The sequence below is a fragment of the Danio rerio genome, chromosome 25, assembly GCF_052040795.2.
Source record: "Danio rerio strain M-AB ecotype USA chromosome 25, GRCz13ab, whole genome shotgun sequence".
In the NCBI taxonomy this organism is placed as follows: domain Eukaryota; kingdom Metazoa; phylum Chordata; class Actinopteri; order Cypriniformes; family Danionidae; genus Danio; species Danio rerio.
This window is the reverse complement of record NC_141045.1, coordinates 17,832,403-17,847,279: the sequence shown is the minus strand read 5'-3', so window position 1 is coordinate 17,847,279 and position 14,877 is coordinate 17,832,403. Positions and strand designations below refer to the sequence as shown.

General features: G+C 31.4%; 2 protein-coding genes across 7 annotated transcripts in view; one reads left to right on the top strand and one right to left on the bottom strand.

Annotated features, from left to right (window-relative positions):
- The window catches only part of slc25a18 (solute carrier family 25 member 18), a 28,254-nt gene extending 23,954 nt beyond the window's left edge, over positions 1-4,300 (top strand). For 4 of the 6 annotated variants that reach the window (XM_087312042.1, XM_087312043.1, XM_087312041.1 and 1 more), the window contains one exon: positions 37-4,094. In XM_087312042.1, the coding sequence (XP_087168168.1) occupies positions 37-178 (142 nt within the window). In that variant the 3' untranslated portion in view covers positions 179-4,094. Of the gene's footprint in view, positions 1-36 lie in introns of all 6 variants that reach the window. The other 2 variants (XR_015526374.1, XM_087312040.1) reach the window with 2 other exon arrangements.
- atp6v1e1a (ATPase H+ transporting V1 subunit E1a) lies at positions 3,813-14,867 on the bottom strand. The gene is made up of 9 exons (NM_001365440.2): positions 14,649-14,867; positions 12,372-12,437; positions 10,188-10,297; positions 10,044-10,110; positions 9,861-9,950; positions 7,652-7,720; positions 7,458-7,552; positions 4,955-5,042; positions 3,813-4,880 (listed from the first exon to the last, which is right to left on the bottom strand). Exons 1-9 carry the CDS (start codon positions 14,679-14,681, stop codon positions 4,818-4,820), a joined length of 681 nt encoding a protein of 226 aa, NP_001352369.2. The 5' UTR covers positions 14,682-14,867; the 3' UTR covers positions 3,813-4,817.
- Positions 14,868-14,877: the final 10 nt, after the last annotated feature.

Genomic DNA, 14,877 nt, shown 5'->3' with positions numbered 1-14,877 from the left:
TCTACCATATTAATATGTCAACCATCTCTCCCTCAGGCGCATTTTAAAGCGTGAAGGGCCCTCAGCGTTCCTCAAGGGAGCGACGTGTCGAGCGCTGGTCATCGCTCCACTTTTTGGCATTGCTCAAGGGGTCTATTTTCTGGGCGTTGGCGAACACCTGATTGGGCTACTGGGATAGCGGCTGATGATGTCATACAGTACTGTTTCTACATGGGCCAAGACATGAAGAAGGAAACATTGATTTATTGAAATGGTAAATACGAAGAGAAATCCACACACCAACCAAAGGACTTTCAGCAACTTTGGGAGAAACACAAGAAAGTTGTGAAACGCAAATCCATTTGTGTAACATAAATACACACTAAACTTATCAAACTAAGTACCTAAACTGTAAACAGGGTTCTTTAGGTAAAACTGGAAGGTTTTTTTGGCCAATGTTGAATTAATGTAGCTTTTGTGTCTAAAGCCCATAGTTCCAATCGGTTTTAAACCAACATTATTAGTGATGATTCAGTCTTAAGTTGTGAACAGGGTCAATGTGTATTTAGATGCGAAAAGAAGACTTGAAGTTTAATTGACTCTGAATCTTTTAAATTTGGCAAGTAACAGATTTAAACAGTAAAAACAAAAACAATTGCTGAAATGTTTTTTAAAACAGATTTTATTAGCCTTAATCCAATACTATTCATAATGATTCATTTATTTGTTGTGATCAAGAATCACATACATTTAGATTGCTGTAATTTAATTTCTAAATGTCTTTGAAAACACAATTAAGATCAATTTTGAACCAACATGATTTCCAAAGGATTCTTTTATCCTTCATGAAAAAGGTCTGTGTGGATTTGCACTGCAGAAAATGACTTGAATCAAGGTTGAGATAAATCTGAATCTTTTACATGTAGGTTTTTGCTCTCTTCCATTGAATCAGACCCTTAAACAGCAATTATATGCAGAAATGTCTTTTAAAGCCTTTAGGTTTAATCAGTTTTAAACCAGCATGATTCAGGAGGATTGATTCATCGGTAATAAAAAGGATCAATGTGTGTTTAGATTGCACAAAAAGACTTGAATCAAAGTTGAAGCGAAACTGAATCTTCTTACTTTTGTCTCTCTCTCTCATTAAATCAGCAACAACTCTTTAACTTAAAGTCAATCGACAAAATTAGTTTTGAACCAAAATTATTCAAAATAATAATTTTACAGAGAACTGAATCAAAGCTGAATCTGAAAGTTCTAATTGTATCTTTTAGCATCTACAATTGATTCCAACACTAAAAAAACTAAACAAAATAAAATTCAATGTCTTTAAATCTATAATTATATTTTGAAACCAACAAGATTCATCATTATTGATTTGTCTGTTATGAACGGTCAATGTGCATTTAGATGATCTTGAATCAAAATGAATCTGAATCTACTAAATCTCTGTTTTGCCATTAAATCAAACCCTTTAAAGGGCAACAGCATATATACAGAGATATCTTTAAAGCCAATCGATACAATCAGTTTTAAACCAGAATGATTCAAAATGATTCATTAATGCACAGAAAAGACTCAATTAGCACTATAGCACTGAGCAGTATAGAGTCCCCTTCACTATACTGGGGTGTTAGGACCTACACAGACCGCAGGTAAAGCACCCCCTGTTGGCCTCACTAACTCCACTTCCGACAGCAATCTAGCTTTCCCAGTTGGTCTCCCAATTAGGCTATGATCGGGTGTAGCCCTGCTCAGCTTCAGTGGGCCACCATTTTAGCATTTATAGTTGATTTCAAAACAACAACAAACAAATAAAGTCTTTAAACCTACAGCATAGTTCTGCTCAATTTAAAACCAACATGATTTATGATTATTAAATATTGTCTGTTATGAACAGGGTCAATGCGCACTTAGATGAGCTTGAATCGAAACGAATCTGAATCTACTAAATCTGTGTTTTGCCATTGAATCAGACCCTTTAAAGAGCAAAAAAAAAAAAAAAAAAAACATATTGACATGTAGCCAATCGATACAATCAGTTTTACCAAAATGATTCACTTATTGATGAACAGGGTCAATGTGCACAGGGTCAATGTGCATTTGGATGGCAAAAAAAATCTAAGTTTAGAAGGATCTGAATCTTCTAAATGTATGTTTTGTCACTCTACTGCATTTAATCTGCAAAAAATAAAATAAAAAGCTGAAATGTCTTTCAATCAATAGATACAATCGATTTTATACCAACATAACAAATATATCCATAGAGAGCAACAATGACAAATATTTTAGATTGCAGAAAGAAGCTCTGAATCTGAAAATCTGAATCTTCTAAATGATTTGACTCACTTTTTCAGTGACCATTTACTCAACGTAACTGTGGTCTGTCAGTAAATCTGTTTGTGGAGACACTGCTGGGCTTTGTCTGGAGCCTGGTTGTTATGTAGACTGTATAACGTCAAATTAATTTTTTTAATGCTTCTTTAAATGATTTTGTTGAGTGTGAAATATATTAAAATGCAACAAAGCCTTATCCTTGACACTCGAGTTTTAATCTAAAAAAAAAAATCTTAAAACGTAATTTAATATTAAATCTGCCAGTGGCTGTTGAAAGCACTATATACAGTACACTGGCAGTCAAAACTTTGGGATATACATTAAAAAAATGTTTTAAAAAGATGTCTCTTCTGCTCACCCAGATTAAATTTTCTTGCTCTAAAAGAAAGTCAGAACAGTTCATCTTATCATTCCAACTTTCTGTATCACACAATCCTTCAGCAATCATTTTAATATGTGCATATGCTGCTTAATTATAAATATAAAAATATAATAAAAGGTCCTCAGTTATTAATAATGGTCATTATTACCAATATTGACGTGGATTTCTGTAACTGTAATTTTCTAATTAATATTTGGTAAAAGTTGTTAATAAATTAAATAATAATTGAATAAAACAGTTGTTTTCAAGAGTTTTCTAGTGTTTTATGGATTCTACTACAGAAATATTAACCAGAAATCCCTATTATCATATATACAGTTGAAGTCAGAATTATTAGCCCGTCTGTTTATTCTTTTTCCCATTTTCTGTTTAACAGAGAGAAGATTTTTTTCAACACATTTCTAAACAGAATAGTTTTAATAACTAATTTCTAATAACTGATTTATTTTGTCTTTGTCATGATGACAGTACACACTATTTGACTAGATATTTGTCAAGACACTTCTATTCAGCTTAAAGTGACATTTAAAGGCATTAAAGTTAGGGTAATTAGGGAAATCATTGTATAACACTGCTTTGTTCTGTAGACTATCAAAAATACATAGCTTAAGTGGGCTAATAATGTTGACTTTAAAATGGTTTTATAACCTTTATCCTAGCTAAACCCTACAACTTTTTCCAGAGGAAAGAATATTATAGGAATTATTGTGAAAAATCCCTTGCTCCATTAAAATTAATTTGGGAAATATTAGAAAAAGAAGAAAGAAATTTACAGGAGGGCTAATCATTTTGACTTTAAATGCATCTGCATATTCTGCATAATTTCTAAAATGACTATTTGACACTTAAGACTGGGTTAATGATGCAGAAAAATCTTTTTTTTTAATCACAGAAATACAATTTGTAAACCCATTTAAATATAGTCAAATTCTTTAGAATTCTAACATTATTGTGAAAAATATTACTGTTCTTACTTTATACAAAACCAGAAAAACAACAACAAAAAAATCTTCATTTTCCAAACATTTGAGTAGCAGTGTTGTTTAGGTAGAACATTTATTTAGCTGATTTGTTTTTTCACATTCTGTAGAAAGAAAGATAAACAAGAGAGTAATGAGATCTTGAATAGTTTAATTTTGAGAGAACCGAGAAAAGAACAAAAAACGTGGGAAACATTTCTGTTTAAAAACACATTACTTTAATAATACCAACAAGATAGAAGCTTATTTATAGAAGCGAATTCCTTGAAGACTTGATTTTTGTGAGAAAAAAGGCTTCTTGTTCATGTCATTCTAAATAATTGTGATAAGAAATCTGTACGTTTGGTATATGCAAGACTGATATAGGTGTCTGTACTTTATTAAATGCGTTCAATTAAGAGCTTTTGTATTTTAAAGTCTGGAGTCTGATTTGATTATGCAAAGCGCTGTTGCACCACAACAAATGATGCTAATTTGCATCTAATATGTTTCATTTTAACAAGAGAGAGGGCATTGTGTTGTTAATGTTTGAGATGTATGTAGTGTTATCTGTACGAATGTCAGTTTTCAGACTTGATGTAGTTAATAAACACAGTTTTGTTTAAACTGTGATGGACACAGACATGCTGTAAATAAACTATTTTTTATTTATTTATCCGTAGTAAAATGCAGTTGCAGTACAATTTAAGGCACAAAAGCATCCATGTTGAATATCATGGATGGACGATCCATGTTAAATATCACCCAATGATATTTTCCCCCCTTTTCTTTTAAGAAAAACCGGCTAGGCTACTAGCTTAGCTAACAACAATTGACACAATGCAAATTCCTAAGTGCTTACAACTCTTTGTTCGTACAAGCTGAGATAAGAAGTCAGGCGTCTACTTTCCCTACCCGTGACATGATATTCAAAGAGAAAGTGCTAAATAAACTCTCAAAGGAGAGGTTTAAGGTAACAAGAGAACACATTTCAGTGTTAACTACTATCTTTGGCCTAAAAATAATAATAAAATAAAACCGAAAGGTACCATTTTTTAAAAGTAAAATAAAAAAAACAGATTTCCACTTTAGCAAATCTGCTGTGACCTTAAAAGACCCATCAAACCTCAGCTCTTCTGAAATGTATTTGTAACAGTCGATTAGTCTGTGAACTTGCGGTTTGGGTTGGCACCAAATAAACTCACTCTGATGTCAGGCATCATCTGTGAAAGCAGAAGAACACAATATAAGAACTCGAATGAAGACCCTAAAAACAAAAAGGTGACTTTTACTCTACCTGTTGTGCTAGAAGGTCTAATCTGCTTTCCAGCGTGTTGGAAGCCTTGATCCTGCCATCAGCATTATAGACTTCAACACCTCCTGAACTGAAGATGCCAAGCACAAACATTTAACGCATTTGGTTATCTATAAAAGAGTGTTTTCTAACTAAACAGAGGTCTGTTTCCTCCTGAAGTTAAAGCATTTTCAATTATCCGATCACAAGTAGGGTTGAGTATCGTTTGTTTTTTAATGATATCAGTGCAAAATTTATACATTTAGGTTAAATTGTATATTGTGGATGGAAACTGTTTTTTTTTTCTTAACGCCAGTCTGCACGAGGAGCGCTTTAAACACTGTTTTAAAACTAAAACGTGCTTATTACACATTTATCAAAAATGATGTTGAGTGACATTAAAGAATGGCTTTTTATTGAGGAAAAACAAAACTTAGAATTGAACCAATATAATAAAAGTTTAAGGTAGACAAATATAAAAATAAAAGTAAACACAACTCAATACAAAAATCACAAACTGTATATATTCACAATAAAACACTAAACCAATATTTGAAGTCTGCATAAACCAATAATTGACACACACCTTTACTACAGCAAATGACATATTTCTAATTAAATGGAATATTAAGGGGGTTGGCTTTTATTTTTGAGCTCCGCCTCTCATCTTTCACTCACAGCAAACTAATGGTTTAAGGGGCGTGGCTAAGCATATTTGGCCCAAGCTGTCAAACTGACATCATCCGAGAAAGACTGCTATTCCAGAGCGGAAGCAAGACAATTGATTTTACTTTAAGATTACCTTAATATTAACAGTGTGCGCTAGAAAAATAAACGTATTTAAATTTGATTTCATGCGGACTTTGATACTTAATGGCACTAAACAGCAGGCCAATTATTATTACCATTGAAGTAGTCTGCATTCTTGATTTGCAACAAGCCCACTTCAAATTTCAGCAATTCTTTTGCAGAAATATGGACATATTTGCTTTTTTCTGGTAAAAATAAATGACACTCTCTTTAAAAAAACATTAAAGTACACAATATATTTTATATTATATTATATTACATATATAAGGTTGAAGTCAGAATTATTAGCCCCCCTGAATTATTAGCCCCTGTTTATTTTTTTTCTTCAATTCCTTTTTAACGGAGAGAAAAAAATTTCAACACATTTCTAAACATAATAGTTTTAATAACTCATTTCTAATAACTGATTTATTTTATCTTTGCCATGATGACAGTAAATAATATTTGACTAGATATTTTTTAAGACACTTCTATCCAGCTTAAAGTGACATTTAAAGGCTTAAATAGGGTAATTAGGCAAGTTATTGTATAACGATGGTTTGTTCTGTAGACTATCAAAAAATATATAGCCTAAATAACTAATAGTTTTGACCTTAAAATGTTTTTTATAAAAATAAAAACTAGCCGAAATAAAGCACATGAAGTCTCCTGAAGAAAAAATATAATACTGTGATACAGACATACTGTGGAAAATTTCCTTGCTCTGTTAAACATCATTTGGGAAATATTTAATAAAGTAAAAAAATAAAAGGGCGCTGATAATTCTGACTTCAACTGTATATGTATTATATTATATATTGGGACTTGAAGCAGAGACCTTCTTGTTGTGAGGCGACAGTGCTAAACATTGAGCCTTCATGCCACCTCCACAACAGTTTAGTTTTATCATCATTCCTTCATTTTCTTTTTGGCTTAGTCTCTTTATTAATTTGATGTCGCCACAGCGGAATGAACCGCCAACTTATCCAGCATATGTTTTACGCAGCGGATGCCCTTCCAGCTGCAACCCATCACTGGGAAGCATCCATACACACTCATTCACTCTCATACACTATTGACAATTTAGCCTACCCAATTTACCTGTATGGCATTTCTTTGGACTGTGGGGGAAACCGGAGCACCCAGAGGAAACCCACGCAAACGCGAGGAGAACATGCAAACTCCACACAGAAACGCCAACTGACCCAGCTGAGGCTCGAACTAGCGACCTTCTTGCTGTAAGGGGACAACACTACCTACTGCGCCACTGAGTCACACTTTGTTTTATCTTTTTTTTTAATTATTTCAAAACCAGTAGCTGACATCTATGATTCCTGTCATGAGTACTTGTCAGCTCATCACTTTAATCAGCGGTCACCAATCCTAGTCCTGGAGGGCTGGTGTCCCTGCAGGGTTTAGCTCCATCTTGCCTCAACACACCTGCCTGGGTGTTTCAAGTATACCTTGTAAGACCTTGATTAGCTTGTTCAGGTGTGTTTGATTAGGGTTGGAGATAAAATCAGCAGGACACCGGCCCTCCAGGAACAAGTTTGGTGACCACTGACTTAAATTGTTATTTGAAAGCAAGGCATCTGAGTAGTGGTCAAAACATTATAGCCCATGTTTACACTTTAACATCACCCACTTGTGATCAGTTTGACACAAATACATCTTAACAGCAGGTGTAAATGGATCTACAGAGTGAAAGTGATCTTACATGTCAGGAGACAGGAAAGTGTTCTCGTCGATGCGCACTTCAATGTTACTCTTTACAGCTTCTTTGTAGATCGGGATGTTTTTCTGAACAGCAGTCTAGAATAAACAGATAATAAACCTCTTTATGAGCTCACAAGTTTTAGGAACTGATATGATTAATATGATGTAAACAGATTGACAGGAAATTGAGCTCACCTGCACCATCGCTACATCTTCCTTTCTACAGCGAATTATAACCCTAGGCTCTAGCAGCTGATAAAAACCCTGCAGAGGTTATAAAAAATACATTTTTTACTCTTAATTATTAGTTTAAATAATAAAATCTAAATCATACATCAGCACGATATTGGAAAAAGTCTGATACTGCGGTGTTTTATTTTTCTGCGATAAATACTGCGATATTAATACAGATTCACAAGATGCTTTTAATAGCACTATTTGGTGTTTTTTTTGGGGAGTCAAAGTATTCGGTTACAGAAATGTAATATTCACAATGTAAAAAAAAAATATATATATATATATATATATATGTATGTATATATATATATATATATATATATATATATATATATATATATATATATATAATATATATATATATATATTTATATAAAAAAAAAAAATATATATATATATATGTATGTATATATATATATATATATATATATATATATATATATATATATATATATATATAAAAAAAAAATATATATATATATATATATATATATATATATATATATATATATATATATATATATATATATTTACTATGTTTATCTTGTTTCTATTCCAAATATTTAAAAATAAAATTTTTTTTGCTTGTTTTAAGGAAATGATATGCCAGTGCTGTAAGTGAAATAATTTTGTTTTCCCTTTGAAATGTAGATGTTTGGACTAGAAACAAGACAAAAAATAAGTAAGTAAGAAATGTTTTTTTTGCATAAATCATATGAAGTATATATAAAAACAGTGATTAAACACAATTCTGTGGCTCCTGGTCAACTATAATTCAGGCTGGTCATTCTACATCTTTGCAAAGTGACTATTGCGGATGTGCACATTGTGTGCAATATTGTTGCTGAAACCATATATTGTGCAGCCCTAAAAGCTATCTGCAATCTATTGCTTTTCTTGCAGTTCCCCGATGTAATATCAAATTTTAACAGACGAATTTAAGCCACTGAATATATGGAAGCGAATTTTTGAACTGAAATAAAATGAACCGAAAATTGTCTTTTGATTATTATACTTGTGCATTTTTAAACAGAACTGAATATTTTGGAAGTGAAATCTGGAAGTTGAATATGAAATATGGAATTTAGGTATACAATTGTGTTTTGAATTGAAATAGTTACAGCTTAAATAAACAGCCGTGTTGAATTTCAGGGCCTAAATTACAAACCCTGGGAATTCAAGTCACTAAAACGCAAGCAGCTGTTAATTTAATGTATTATTTTTTTCAGCAAGCTTTTTATTTCAATACTTTTGCCATAAATTTTGTTCCATAATAAAACACATAATATTTCTATATTAAAAAGAAAATATATAAACTATAAAAGTTAATAAACAAACAAATGACAACTAACTTCAAAATGAAGTAAAACAAATGTTTTATCTATTCCTCATACACAAATGCATAGCACTAAATACTAAATAATGAATAATAAATGCAAATAATGAACAGCTGACCAAACTAACAAAAATGTTTGTATACATATATACATATGTTAATGTATTAAATATAACAAAATATCATTCAAAGAAACCAAGTAATAAAAAATAACTATGTCAGGATTATGTACATATTCTAATATATATATATATATATATATATATATATATATATATATATATATATATATATATATATATATATATATATATATATATATATATATATATATATAACATTAAATAAATAAAAAATAAAAAATGCAAAGTTCATGATAAATCTATTTAATAAAATTAAAATTCTAAAACTAAATTATAAATGATATAACGTGTATATAAATATCTGAAATAAAGAATTGAATATAAAATCATTCATAATTGAAAAGAATGAATGACTAATACATTTTTAATTTTCACTATACTGCCGCTAGCAGGATGACGCTCCGAGCGATCGCCCATACTGCCCATGCTTAAATCCAATACAATACAAGGTGAAGATTTGTGCGACCTCCTTTAGCTTCTCCCGAACTTGAAAATATAATTGGCTGAATCATAGAGCTGGATTAAGATCGTGGGGGGTCGAATCGAGATCGTGATATTATGATTGACACTATACATATATATTTTTTCTTTTTTTATAACAAAATAAACCATTTAATATCTTAACCACTTAAACCATGAGTATCTTTCAAAACTATGAAGAGCATCACTAATAGGGGCATCAGCTGACCTGTAACACCAGCCCCTCCAGAAGTGTTTGGTACTGATTTGGGTCTTTGGCGATGGTTGCCAAACGCTCTCGGGCATCATTTAGGAGATCCTGAATTGAAGCAAATAAAAAAGATGAAGGTGAGATCAATATTTTTTTGTAGTTTTACACAAATAAAAAGTATATAAATGTCAATGATCATACCTTAATCATGTCATCACGAGCTTTGAGCACCTTCAGTCTGGCCTGGTTCATCAAATTCGACATCTGACTGTGGATTTGAATGAAGACCTCATTAATTAAGCCACTGAAGACATCAGGTAACACATGTAAAGAATTCAAACGCACATTTTCTTCTGTTGTTCAATCTGTTTCTCTTTCTTCTCATAGTACTCCATTATCTTTAGTCTTTGAGTTTGCACCAGTCGTCCTTTTTCGATGTTAAACTCTTCTTCTGCCTGCAAAATGCAAATAGACAACTTCTCAATACTTGAGAAGAGATTAATCACCAAAAATGACCATTTGGAGGACCATTTAGGTTTAAGAACGGCTTGACATTAACTGTTTGATCACCAGCCACTGTGGCTGGTAGATTTCCAACATTACTAGCCACTCGCCATTTTCACTAGCCACACTTTTCTTGTTGGGAAAATATATTTTGCTTAAATTTGACTTTGACATGCTAAAAGATTTGATTTAGATGTTGTGTTATGTCCACATGCCTTCTCATTCATTTAACGTCTTGTGTGTATTGTATATTAGCTTGCTCAGTGTGCATGAGCAAATGGGTTGTGTCACAATACAATCAGTTTTCATTTCACATGACTTTTCAGGGCTCAAAATTAAGGATTTACCAAATTTATCTCTGAGTCTGACCATACCAAATAAGTATTTATTAGCCACAATTTTTAATTCGTAAAACAAGGAAAATATAGCTTTATAGGTGCACTTTTTAATTCAACAAAACTTTTCTTTAAAAAAAACATTACATTTAAAAAATAATTATTGTCATGCATCTAAAATATGCACAGTAATCTGTCCTGGCTAAAAGTCCCAGATCACCAGTTAACTACACATAACAGTGAGTAATCTCCCATTAAAGCAATGTTATTATGAAAATGATAATTAAACCTAATAACTAAGCAAAAGAAAGCAGGTGAAACAATGTTAAGCCTGTTAATAATGAAAGCCGTGACCGCTGCTGCTTACAAAAGAATATGTGTATTTTCAGTGATATCCGATTATATTCATCTTGAATGCATTTCAGAGGGCATTTACACCTGCACTTTTCACAATTGGAGCTATCCAAGTGGCCAGGTGTAACTTCATTTTATGAATCACCAAGAACGATCGTTTCTTCTATAACGATCTCCTGAAGAATAAAAGTCACCTAGATCTTAAATGGCCTGAGGTTGAGTAAATGGCAAATATTGAGTGAACTGTGCCTTTAAAAAAAGTTGACAAATTCAGAGCATATTTTATTAGAGGCTTGTGACATTTTCAAATGTTTATGCTGCTTTAAAGCTTTGTCCACGATATACAATAGTGAAATGTAAAAATGGTTACTTCAACTGTTATAATAACACAATTGTGTCACATATATGCCAAATATACATGGAAAAAATCACAAAGTACAATTAGAAATAGCAAACGTTAGTTAATGCATTAAAATAAGTTACTATGTTAATGCAAGTTATACAAATATAAACACTGAATTTTATTGTTTATCAGGGAAATTTAAACAATTATTAAAAAAATGAATATAATCCAAGTCAAATACATGCTTTTGTTGTTTTAATCATGAGTTTGGCTACATCAGCTAATGCTGTGAACAATAGGCCTACAGTATAAATAGCCACAATATTTTCAATCAACATCTCAAGCATGCTGTAGCCTATTATCATTTGGTGCTTTGAAGAAAAGCCACTGCCAATACAACAATCTGAATATTATTACAGATGTTCTAAAAGCTGAAATAATAATTATTTACAGTATTTTTAAGTGCCCATTATAACAATATCCTCCTACATGTTCATTATTGTGATATATTGTGTTGAATATCTGCATGGGACGATAACCGTGTCCAAGGTATACCGCGGTTTGGAAAAGTCAAGGTTTTAAAACCGTCAAAATTTTCTGCAATACTATTCGTAAGGTATGAGTACATTTTTTTTATTTACATTTTTTTTAGTATCTTTAGCAGAAAAGATCTTCACATATGCCATTTTAAAGTGTAATTAAATCTGTGTTTTTGAAACAAATGAAGACAACAGAAGTTAATACTTCATTTTATTTATTTAGCCTGGCATGTTTACTGCTCTAAAATATTATAAATGTTCTCCAAATTAAGATATATTGTGTTCAAAGGGGGAAAGGGTTTTATTTTTTACCCAGATATTTAAAAAGAATATATTTTAGAGCAGTAATCTTACAACTGTGATACCGTGAAACTGTGATATATATATCTAAGGTTATCATAGCGTCATAATTTTATACCGGCCCATGCCTAATCTGCACATGTCTGTATTTTACCTTTGCATCAATTTCTTCAGCCTTCTCACTGGCTTCCTGATCAATAAAGGCCATCATGTGTTTGATCTGGAGATACACAAAGAATTATGATCAATAACAAATAATTAAAATGTAATTATCGTGATGAAAATGCAGGATGTAGGACAACTGAAGGACGAAGATGCCATCTTTTGGTTTTATTATTCGCAGCATACAACATTCACAAAATATGAAATAATACATTGATAATAATGCATTTGTGCACAGCAAAGTGAATGGGATATACGGACACGTCTAGCTACAAGATAAATGATATAACATTTGATTTTTAGGCACCTTTGAAAACACATTACAAAATGTAATCTTCATACTGTATTTAAAACATGAAACTAACTACTTTTGCATTTAAAACATTAGTATTGTTTTGTTTCAACAATACTAATAAACATGTCTGCATTTTTTTTTACAATTATTAAAAAGAAATGTCATCGATAGCTTACAGAACAAAACTTTTTTTCAGAACTATAATCCAGAATGTGTGTGTGTGTGTGTGTGTGTGTGTGTGTGTATTACAAGTAGTTTAATTAAAAATGTAATTTAGTTTTTTAACCCAGAATTGCCCCAAAAAACTGTTTACAAATTATGAAATGTGTATTAATTTAACGAAATAACAACTAAACAAAACTGCTCAGAAATGTTTTTGCAGAAATGCTTATTTTTAGATGTTTTAAGCAGCAGTTTCAATAGAGGTAAATATTTGTGCTTATTAAAAAAAGAAAACAGTCCCAAAAGTAACAAAATATATTTTACAACTATAAGTGGTCAGATAATTTAAAAATTATAGGTGTTTTGACAGCTAAAGGTGCTCCATATGAACAGTTTATCTGCAAAAACATTATCCATTTATGTAATTTTCAGATCATGTATGATGTGTGTTGAAGTACAATTGCAATAAAAATTATATTCATTTTTTTGTATCATTTATGTTTTACGTTAAGCTTCTGAAATGTGTCTGTGTATGTTTTACATTGAGCACTGAGGAGTACAACTGTAAAAAAAAATCTGCTTCTGAAAAATACAAAAAAAAGTGGTATTTTGTTTTTGAAAATGAAATCTTCATATACTGTATACTTGAGTAGAAATAAACCTGAAAACAAAATGTGTAACATTTTATAAACGGTCATATCTCCATACAAGATAAACAAAATATGACAAGTTAAAAGGATATAGAAAGTTACAGGCTTGTAGCCAGCCTGGTGAAAAGGGTGGGGGGTTTTCTCAAAAAGTGAACCTTTTTGGAGTTATTCGCTTCGTTTTCTTTTTAATTATAAGAAGATTAGGGTTAGGGTTAATAGTGAAATTTTAAGCATTATTTTAGCTGAATTAACTTGTCGGATGGTCGTCATAAACACACTTTTTAATGTACAATTTTTTTTTAGAATAAAGTAATATGAATTGAAAAAAATACCTATTTTTAAAATTACAAATTTATTACATCATATATCATTAGAAAAAAAATTATCTGTTAAAGTTTAAAATTAATGACTGTAGCCTATTGTCATTTATTAGGCAAATAACAAACTGGCCCGCACATTCAACATTCCTCAGTCAGAATGTGGTGTTTTGAATATTGAACAAATAAAACATAATAATAAAACATAATAATAATAATAATGTAGAGCATGACGATTTTCTAGCCTGATTTGTAAAAAAAAAATAGTACATTTGAAAATGCATGGATAACAACAATAGCCAACTTATTATTATAATTTACTTTAATATGGTCCACGTTTGGTGCATCACACCTTTTTATTGGTCATATTTTTTCTTTCAAGAGTAAGGTCCAAGATTTAGTTTAGTTAATTTCTTGTAAAATGCAGTGCAGTGTAGGTCAGTGAAAGATGACTTCACTTACGTCAGATTCCGCTTGGTCTTAACGCCTTTGATGGGTTATTTTCATAATTTATGATGGCATAACAGTTAAAATAGGACAAATGAGCTCATCTATGGGGCAAATTCTGGGAGTGGGTCTTTCGAACCACACGAACCCCCCTGGCTACCGGCCTGAGTTAAGAAAAATTAACTACTATATCTGTTACAACTATTGCTGTTTTTATAAGTACCTTTATCAAACTTACACGGTACATTATTTCCATATTTTGTGTCTCTATTCCAGTCATTGTATTCTAAAGGTGCACGAGCCCAATAACAAAATAGTATTCTAAACTTAGCTCTTCTTAAAATATGATAGTTAATAACTTCAATTAATAGTTAACAACTTGTTAATAGTTTACTCACCTGTTTCTGTACGGCGGCATCGCTGAGCGCCATGGCTGATGTTTTGAAGGCAGTTGCGGATATCTGAAGAGAGATTTGCCGCGGCAAAGCTTGAAAACTAACTTTGAAACTACTATACTAAACTAATAACTACTTTATTAATATTAGCAAAACCTACACTAAACTACAGTTCCTCCAAACCAAGCGTCAGCTGACAAGGAAGAGCAGCGTCATGTGACTAAAAGCGTCA